Source organism: Nipponia nippon, unplaced genomic scaffold, assembly GCF_047370975.1.
Source record: "Nipponia nippon isolate SJK-2023a ecotype South Korea unplaced genomic scaffold, ASM4737097v1 scaffold_3, whole genome shotgun sequence".
In the NCBI taxonomy this organism is placed as follows: domain Eukaryota; kingdom Metazoa; phylum Chordata; class Aves; order Pelecaniformes; family Threskiornithidae; genus Nipponia; species Nipponia nippon.
In genome coordinates this window covers 28,405,879-28,415,885 of record NW_028262347.1, presented here as the reverse complement: position 1 = coordinate 28,415,885, position 10,007 = coordinate 28,405,879, and the positions used below count along the sequence as shown (strand labels likewise).

At 42.9% G+C, this 10,007-nt stretch overlaps 1 protein-coding gene across 1 annotated transcript; it reads left to right on the top strand.

Moving 5' to 3' along the window:
• The first annotated feature begins 282 nt into the window (after window positions 1-282).
• CAV2 (caveolin 2) lies at window positions 283-9,548 on the top strand. Its single transcript, XM_087767119.1, has 3 exons — window positions 283-515; window positions 720-907; window positions 8,013-9,548. The coding sequence occupies exons 1-3, from the start codon at window positions 366-368 to the stop codon at window positions 8,161-8,163; spliced, it is 489 nt and encodes a 162-aa protein (XP_087623245.1). The 5' UTR covers window positions 283-365; the 3' UTR covers window positions 8,164-9,548.
• The last annotated feature ends 459 nt before the right edge of the window (window positions 9,549-10,007 follow it).

The following is a 10,007-nucleotide window of genomic DNA, read 5'->3' as shown; positions in this document are numbered from 1 at the left end:
GGGCCCGCTGGCCGGGGATTTCGGATGAATGGGGAAACCGAACACGGCCGGTGCCGGCAGGCCGCTGGAGGGGAGCCCGGCTGGAAGTCCCGACCCATAGAGCGGCCGCCCAGCCGCGGGGCGGGCGGGCTGCCCGCAGGCGCTCCGGGTCCCTCGCTGCCGCCGGCACCCAGCCCGACGCCCGATGCGGGCAGCTCCCGCCTGCTCCCGGCCCCGGCGGCGGCCCCGGCGGCGGCGCGGCCCGCGGGGCGTGTCCCGGGAAGCCCCGCTCCGCCCCAGCCCGGCGGGGCCGCGGGCGCCGCGGCAGCGGACGGGGCAGGGCAGGGCCGGGCCGGGCCGGGAGCCGGGGAGCGGCGGGCAGCGCCATGGGGCTGGAGAGGGAGAAGGCGGACACCCGCATCTTCATGGACGACGACAACTTCCCGCGGGGCGGCGGCCCCGCGCTCTCGGAGGCGGAGAAGTGCGCGGAGGACGACCTGGACCGCGACCCCCACGGGCTGAACGCCCACCTCCAGGTGCGAGCCGGCCCGCGGCCGTGGGGACCCGGCCCGGCGGGAGCTGCGGCGGGGCGGGCGGGGCCAGGGCCGGGGCCGGGGCTCGGCGGCCGGGCCGGGCCGGGCCGGGCCGGGCCGGGGCCCTCGGCGGGGCGGCGGGCGCGGGGAGCGGCGGCCTCCCCTCGTCCCAGCTCCGGGTAACGGCGGAGCCGCTTCTCGTTCCAGTTGGGGTTCGAGGACGTGATCGCGGAGCCCGAGCTAACCCACTCCTTCGACAAGGTCTGGATCTGCAGCCACGCTCTCTTTGAGCTCAGCAAGTACCTGCTCTACAAGCTGCTGACGCTGGTCCTTGCCATACCGCTGGCCCTGGTCGTGGGGATCGTCTTCGCCGTGCTTAGCTGTCTGCACATCTGGTAAGTGCCTTTTGGTGCTGGTCGGTGTGTGGGCTCTGCAGACAGCTCAGCAGAACTCCGCTGGTAGCGTTAGTGCCTGTCGGTCACACTCTTTACAACCGGTAGTCAGATCACCTTGCATTATCTGCTTTAATTTTAAAGGGAGAGAAATGAAAACAATGTTTTGTCTGTGATTCAGTTCCCTGCCTTGCTTTTACCAGCAGTCTGTCATGTCTGTGTAAGCTCCTTGGGGCAGATAGTCTGTTTTACCATTTGCATGGCACCTACCACAATGCATTCCAGCCTTGGCTGGCTTCTGGAGTAATAACAATGATTGCTTGGGTTTTTTTAAACTGATTGTTAAGTTGTTAAAACCTGTGTATTTGCAAAGAAAGGCCTGGGCAGAAGTATTGCTTATACCTGACACCTTCCAGTATGGTTACCTCTTTCATTTTTTTCCTCACAGACTGAAGAAAGCTTTTGAGGGCCCAGCTCGCTCTTTCTTTGCTACTTGCCACAAAATCTACTGTCACTGTCTTGCATCTGGTACTTGGCCATCTCTAGGTGCAGTGCCCCAAAGCACTTCCACCTGAGCAAAGAACCCCTGCTGAGCTCAGGAAAGCTGCTTCTGGCCGTGGCCCAGGTTCACAGGCAAATACAGTAGCCCTCCATGTCACAGCAAACCTGGTGTGCTTGAAACAGAATACATTGGCAAAATATCGGGGAAGAGTACCTTGAGACCAGAAAGGGAGATGATTGTGGAAAAGGAAGACAGGCAGGGAAAAGAATGAGGCTGAGGAAAGAACTGAGAATCCAGCACGCTGCAGAGGAAGGATGAATGCAGATTATCAACATTATTCCTGCAAACCAGGATTTTCTGTATACATGGGTTTTGGGCAGTCTCATTTGACTTGGGTAGCACTGGAATCATGAAGAAGTTGTTAAGGAAAACAAACTATAAGCCAGAAATTGGGAAACAAACTGAAAGCAATAGGAATACATTGGTTGTCTGAACCTGTGGTTGCAATGTTTTGGGCACAGATTTCAGTTTTCAGAAGTGGAGTGGAAGTTTGGGTTGACAACATTGTCATGAGACTTCAAAAACTGATTAACTTGAATTTTGGAGCATAAAGTTTGCATCATATCTAAAGGAGTTGCAATGTAGTTTAAAGCTGCCCACCTGCTACTCCCCAAATTATGATGAATGTTGTATAGTGTGCCCAGACTTTTACGTCTGTCAGCTGTCACTGCACTGTACTGTAGCATGTTACCACAAAAGGGTTTGGTGGGCATATAGACTTCCAGTCATGGATTAGCTATTGAAGAATTCATTGATGCTCAATTTATTAAGACTCTAATAAGTTTTTGTGCTTCAGAATGATCTTGTATCTGGATTTCACAGCCTGGATATGTAGGCATGAGTTTCACTGAACCAGGACTCAGAGGTCAGTTTCTATTTATCGAAGTAGTCCCTCGTGACTCTCTCAGGAACTTAGGGTTCTCAGTACATCTGAAATAGGACTGTCTGAATGTGGCACTTGATTTTGAAAAGTTTCCCTTGACTTTCTGTGAACACATGTGCTTCCCCAACAACTAATTTTCCTTCCCTGTGTTCATTGTCAATACAGAAGTGATCGTTCATTTTTATCGTCCTTGCACCTGGGGTGGATGTGAAAGAATCACCTAACTTGGTAGCACTATCTGCACCCTCTTGGACCCCATCCAGTGCTTCAGTACAAAGCCAGCACTGTCTCATCTTCCCACAGCCACAAGCTGGATTTGTCCCAACACAAAGGTGGAACACACTGAGACTAATTTAACTTCTCTGCAACTCTCCATGTTCCAGATTTCTTGGGAGTAAGGAGTTCAATGTTTCTGCATTTGAGAGGGTAGCGTAGGAGCAACAGATATCAGAGGCATTAGTCAGTGGAGGCATAGGGACCCTCAACACATGGTACTGGCTCCCATATAGCCCCATTGGGTCTGAAAAAATGGTAACTCCTTGTTTTGTGGGTGAGAGGAGGGGGATTCCATAATAACTCTCTCTTTAGCTGTTGAAACTGCATGGGAAAACCCTGAGCACACCCTCCCACATGGCTGCCTGCAGGAGGGCTGATGAGTCTCTGTGCCTCACTTTCATCATCCATCATGATGATGTTGATCTGTCAACATCAGAGGATCCTGTCAACAACAGGAGCCTTTCCTGAGGCTAAATTTGAAGGTGTTTCAACAACTTTTGGAAGTGCTCAGGCACAAAGCTCTATTGATTGTCACACAGGTTGTTGCAGTTTTGTCCACAAAAGTCTGACTCAGCATCAAGGGCACCTCATGAGTTGCACCCCTCATACCTGATAGTAGGTGTTGTCTTTCACCGGCAAAAAGATTACTAAAGAAGGAAGCAAACACGTGAGACTTCATGGAAAGCAAAAAGAAAGCTGAGTAAGAAGTATGTAATAATACACTTCAATTTTCATTTTTGCCTATAAAGAAGGAATGTATTCTGGTTCTGTTCTCAAACTAGCTGCTTGAGCTAGAGTCCAGTTTTACACTACCTGGTAAAAGATACTGATGGGCTGAAACTGTGCCAGCTGGCAAGTTGATGACCTACATGCAAGCTAGTTCAAGGAAGGCTACTCCGTCACATTTCTTCTCCTTTACTGATGGCTGTCATTCTCACCACAGGTTGCGGAAGTTGTCAAGACTGAGTTTAAACATCTTTCTGTGAATTATCTGAACAAGCTTTTAAACATGTCCTTAGATTAAGGCTGTTAAGGTTATTGATTTTTGAACATGAGCCGCTGGTTTTCCAGGCAGCACATGCAAAATCCTAATCTTTATTTTATATCAGGGACTGATTCTTGTTCCAAGCTGCATCTATGCCACCTCTTGGAAATTAATGCTTGAATCTCATATATGCTTTGTTGTAGTCTTGTCTGAATAGTGTTCTGGTATGTTGTGTATTTATGCTGAGAATCAGTGCTTCGTTTGAGGATCCATAACTTGGGTCTTGGGTCTGAGATGGGCTCTAAAGCACAAGGACTCAGCCAGCTTTATGCTCTTGTCATCAGTAGGTACTTAGAGCTCCTCTTGGCTTCAACTTCCATTCACAGTGCTAAGATGCAGCCAGGGACTTATACACAGAGAAGTAAATTTGGACATGCATCATCTCTTACCTCTTTCTTCACAACTCCATTTACACAACTTACTGCTATCATACTCAACCCCCAAACCATCTCCCAACTGGCTGTCTGAAATGAACAGAAATTACGGTAGAGCTATGCCATGAAGACCCACCTTATAATCTGGTGTTGCCTTGATGCCTCTTCATTCATGTCCAGTATATATCCATTGGTTTCTGAAGAGGAAGTAGGTGGATGTTGTCTTGCTTCCTTTTTGATTTTATCTTTTCCAGTCTATCCAGGTCCTGGGATATATAATGTTTGGTGGTAATGCACTTCATATACTATGTATGGGTCCTGGAAGACTTGGGTGGTTATCTCTTGGCTCACTCATAAATATCCCGAGGGTTAATGGGACTCAACATGAAGCTCTGCAACTGCTAGCTAATATTTAGCCATCCATTCATGATGCTTGCTTGTATTGTAGAGCCACACAAGACTTCTAATTCAAAGTCATGATGTAGTGCATGTGCAAACCTGGAATTAGGTAATTTAACCACTGAGTGGTATAGTATTTGAAAAATAGCATTAAGACATGTCTGAGGTTCCATTTTGAATAACTTCACAGGAGAAGATGTGATTCTTCACTTTGAAGCAGGAATCTGAATTAATAGTGAATCATTCCTCCAAACACATTGCTCAAGTCTGTGAAGTTGAGCTGCTTCCTGAGAAACTGAAAGTGCCCTTATGAGTGAGAATTAAATTGTGCTCTGCCATTTCCAAGAGGCATTTTGTTCTTGACAATGTTCCCTCAGGGATTAGCAGAAAAAAGGTAATGTGCGAAAGGTTGATGGGTATAACTTTGTAGATGTCATGCCTTGAACAGACAGAAGAGAATATAGGATAGGATGGAACAAGCAGGGTAATTTGCTCTTTCCAGTTCAACAGTTCCCAAATGAGGTGATTCCTTCTACTTAGGGAAAGGATGGGTATTTTATGATATATATGCATAGCAATATTCAGTGAGAGGTCATATAGGTAGGTGAAATACCTTGGCTATGCTTCAGCTTAGATACCAAATTCAGCATAGCTTTGATTTTCTTCCCGGTGCTGTACCAAGTGGTAACACTACTAGTATCACTATTGCAGTAAATGTGGATACACTGACTTTACTTCTACTGTTAGACATTACTCAAGCAAGCAGTTACCATCTCTATGAATAGAAGTGCAGACTGGGGTAAGCCCACAGTATAATGAGTAAAGGATGTATATGTTAATGTTTATTTGATAGGTCACAAAAACAAATACATAGCTTCTAACGGCACTTGGTTATTTATTTTTTAAGTGTGCCTGGTCGCTCTGCGGAAGGCACATCACACCCTCTGATGATTTGGAAATGCCGCACAGTAGGATAACATATCCTATACAGAACAGGATGCATACTTATATACATGTAGATACCTATATAGACACACTTACATAATTTAAAAGTTAGAAAATAATTTTTAGTGCTCTCTTGGGTGTAAAGGATTTTCTTCTCTGAGGAAAGGTATTTGAGTAATTGTTGTCTAAGTAGACTGACTTTTATTTTAAAATTGAAAGTTACTTACATTACTTAGCTTTGGTTGCCAGCATGTTTCACATATCCTCCTATGGAGATACCTTACATTGTTTTTCACATGTATTTACCATAAAATTGTATAGCAAATGTTAAAAGATTATAAAACATTGCCAAAACATTTTTTTTTATTTATTGTATTTAAAATTATCAAAAGAGGTTGAGTTCTGGTACTGTGTGAATGACCTCTGCGGCAGTTGCAAGTAGTATGACCACTGCTTTTCCAGCCTTCCCTAATGACATCCTGGTGTTTCACTACATCTTCCCATGAAACTTTTGCATAGTGTGATATTTGTTTAGTTTGTATGTTGCAAGATCCTATCGACAGAGGGTCCAATAGAAATGTAGGCTTTTCTGCTTCTCTGCAATTCAGTTAGATTTAAAAAAAAAAAATGCAGGCCAAATTAATTTTAGTTGACAGCAGAGGAGCAGTGACATAGCCTTTATAAATGAACTGAAATGGAAAAGAGGTGAAGTCAACACAAGCTGAGTAGCCATTTCTGGTGTTTTCCCTGTGTTGCTTGGAGAAAAACCTTTTTTTTTTTTTTTTTTCTTTTTTCTTTGCATTACTGATGTTTATCAGCTGTATTCTAACAGGTGAAGCCCTAATTTTATTCTGTAGAAATTATCTGTTCTATATGCAGTGATACTATAGGTGGTTATAAAACACAGTTTACAGGATTCACTTTAAAACTAGAGACACATTATTCCGGTAACGCTCACAGTTCTATATGGTGTGTATATTACTAGCTGTTTCGGCAGAGACAAAAGAAGAGAAGGTTTTAGAAAAACTATTCTTGTTTAAATCCATCTGGGTTAGCTTAGAGTGCAGCACAGACATACTAGTATATGGCTTGCATCATATGATAAAAGCTGAGAATCCAGTTAGATGAACACTGAAAATAATTCATTTTGACTCTTTACATTTCTAAGCTTTGACTTTTTTTAAATGTGCCAGGGTTTTTTTCTACTTTGTTATTCTGAGCAGTACTCACTGGAAATACACAATATCAATGATGAAATAGTAAATTAAATACTTCCTGTCATTCCAACCAAAGTCAGTGAGAGTTCTGCAGTGGAATTATGTGGATGCAAGACTGTGATCTTAAATTTTGAATGCAACAGCAAACTAGAACAGAGTTTATTATCTTTACCAAGAGAATCTATAGCTTCTTCTCCCTAGTTTAGGAAATAAATGTGTTGTATATGGCACAGAGATTTTTTTAAAACCTTTCTCTAGTGCCATTTCCGTATTACATAAATTATTTATACATTTAATTTGTCTGCACCCAAGTAAGAACATCCAGCTTAGTGAAATGACCAGGGGTTTTGGCCAGTAAACGATTAAGAAAGGAGAATAACTTAAAATAGTGTGGTCAGTTATCATGTATCCACTGGCCCTTGTGAGCTGCCCATATGTGCACTTCTGGCTCGCCTCTGTTCTTAGTATGCTTGCTTAAGCCACCACTAATGACATTGCTTTGGAATTGGGACATATGGAGAGCATCCCCAGATGCTTAGCAGTGCTCAGGAGATGAAAGCACAATACTTTTAAGTATGCACCCTGAGTGAAAGATCTTTCCCATGGCCAGGAGTTTTGACCTCATTCTACATTAGTTTCTCACCCACAAATGAAAAACTTTACAGGATCAGCAAGATCCCATTTTTCTGAGGTTCGGCATGTCTCTGTACAAGAGTAATCCAATGTAGCCAGATATTCCTTTACTGTTTCTGTTTTATTGTAGCAACATGTAACAGCGACGTCAGATTGGTAGGAATGAGACACGAACGGCGATGTGCATGTGTGCCTGTGCGTTTGTGTGTGTGAGAGAGAGATGGGTAAAAGAAACACCCGAAGAGACAGCAGAGCAAGAAGAGATCATAAAGAGCACTGTTCCCAGTCAGTCAAACTGGGGAAGATGGTGTTTCTGTCAAGCCCCAAAGACCCACATTCAGATATGACCACAGCGCAAATGAGGTGGCAGCAGGGTTGCAGCATATCACGTACACCAGCCCTGCCAGCAGCAGGGAGAGAGCAGCAAAAGTTCGCCCCTGTAGAAGGCATCTCCAAAAATTAGCTCAGTATTGCCAATTAGGAAGCAGAGACACAATGAAAAGAAAGCTGGCGTCTCCTGTCCCGTGTTGCCCACAAGTGATGTTGGCCAGAGGACCACATGCATCATGGTGCTTCTGCCTGTGCAGGTGTGAGGCTGTGAGCACCCAAAATTGATGGAGAATGAGTGTAAGAGTGTAAAATCAACTTGTTTAGAGATTTAGAGTTATAAAATCACTTCCTCTTCCATAAGATCTCACACTTGTGTTTGCTTATCCTGATTTCCCCGTGCTATAGCAGCAGCAATCTTCAAATCTTCCATTTTCTCTTTTATAGGATTGTGGTGCCATTCGTGAAAACCTGTCTCATGGTCTTGCCTTCAGTGCAAACCATATGGAAGAGCCTGACAGATGTTTTCGTCGTACCGTTCTTTCAGAGCATAGGCCGATGCTTTGCCATGGTTAATATACGCCTGGACCAAGAGTAAACATCAGGGATGCAACACTGCTGTAATTGTAGCTGGTGTTATATCTCTTTGCTAACCTAACATACAAGCACTTACCATTCATTCCAAACTGTTAAATTAAAATGGCTGGTTTAAGTGGGAACATGCTACTTTTTCTAAAACTCATTTATTATCAGGGAGATCAGTTTAAGAATAAGTAGGCAGTTTTCATAGCTCACTATTTTAACAGCAGAGCGAACACGGAGTATGTTGGCAACACTTTATTTTAATGGTACGTCGATTGCTAGATTACAGGAGAATTCTCGTGAAGGTTTAACAGCCACCACAGTGATAATGATTGGCATTATTACTATAAATATTTAAATAGGCTGTGATACCTTAGGTGAAATGGATCTTTAGGGTTTCCCATTGACTTTACTGCAGTTCTACCAGGGATCATTTTTGGCCCTCACTATGCAGAATGATCAACTCAGACCTTTATTATCAACAGTTAAAATGAATGTGACTCATTGCATAAGCATACAGAGAAAGGAACTGTTGTGTAATTCTCCTATACTGGGGAGGAAAAGCTCCCTGGAAGTTTATCCCTTAAAATAAGGTGTTAGCTAACGACTTGGAACATCAGCTAATCTGTATATTTTATTTAATGAGAGGTTAACTTTGCTGTATATTTTGTACCTTTGTAAATGGCACTTGATCGGTTTTCTTTGAAGCATTATTTCTATAGTATTTGAATTCTAACCAACTTACTAGGCAGCAAGAGTGAGACTGCAAAAAATGACTTCAGATAACTAAAATTTCAGTTTCTAAATTATGTAGATTTTTAAGTGTTGCCGTGCAATTCTAGTATATTCATTATATATGGTTGTGTGTAAAAGCAACTATTATGAGTGTTTTCATAAAAGACTATGCAAGAGTTAGAAATATCTGTTTATGAGAAATGTTTTTATTAAAGATGGGATGTAGTAAACGCAACCCTGCCTATTTCTGTGTATTATCTGTGTGAACATTGTGATATTTAAAACAATAGACACTATGCTGGCACTTTAACTAGGTAGCAAGCTCTTAGAGAAGGCAAGTGAGTGTAATTGGTATCCTTGTCTAATTCTCCTCACCTATTGACTTGACTCTCCATGTTGCTTATTTACTACTTTAAAGCCTAACCTATAAAAAAGCCCTTCTTCCTTCTGTGCCTAATGTGGCTTTGTAAACCAGAATAACAGAACATATGCAGAGGTACATTAAAATTACATTAGCCTTCTGATGGGCTTATGCTGCTCTTTTCTTTAAATACAGGTGATAAGTTGCAATTGTAAAATGTTTGTATGATTTAGAATGTTATTTTCTAAAATGATATCACAGATTTCTTATCAAACAAGAGATATATAATAAAACAATAAAACATCCGCTTTTTCCTATTTTCAACCTAATTTTTTAAGATTTTTCAACTTTTTAAAAAGCTCTTAAAATGCTGAACAGCATAGAATACTATGCAGTTCTTCCAAAATATGGGAGAGGGAAAAGAAATGGATGAGCATCAATACCGTTCCACTATTATCAACTGCATTTAACTTATTTATAGCAGAAAATGATGTATCTCTGTGTGTAATTAAGCCCATACAGAATGATTGCTTTCTCTGAAGCAGGTCTCTCAGTGCAGAATTTTGGCTACATTAAAAAAAAAGCTTAATTCTTTTTACAGGCGCGTGCTTTATTTACAGGTGAGCTGCCGAATTTTCCTTTTCTTGCTTATTGGCCTACAGAAACTAGCTGACACTGTATGTTCTTTGTACATTGAGAACATCTTTGTACGTTAAAAGTAATTTTACCATTTGTGCCATTTAGAGAGGGATTCATGTGGCTTT

What these genes read in the sequence shown, in the direction of transcription:
- CAV2 (XM_087767119.1), top strand. Translation starts at nt 366, where the DNA reads ATGGGGCTGGAGAGGGAGAAGGCGGACACCCGCATCTTCATGGACGAC. An exon ending in GGCTGAACGCCCACCTCCAG is followed by an intron (nt 516 to 719) that starts GTGCGAGCCGGC and finishes TTCTCGTTCCAG; the next exon opens with TTGGGGTTCGAGGACGTGAT. An exon ending in CTTAGCTGTCTGCACATCTG is followed by an intron (nt 908 to 8,012) that starts GTAAGTGCCTTT and finishes TCTCTTTTATAG; the next exon opens with GATTGTGGTGCCATTCGTGA.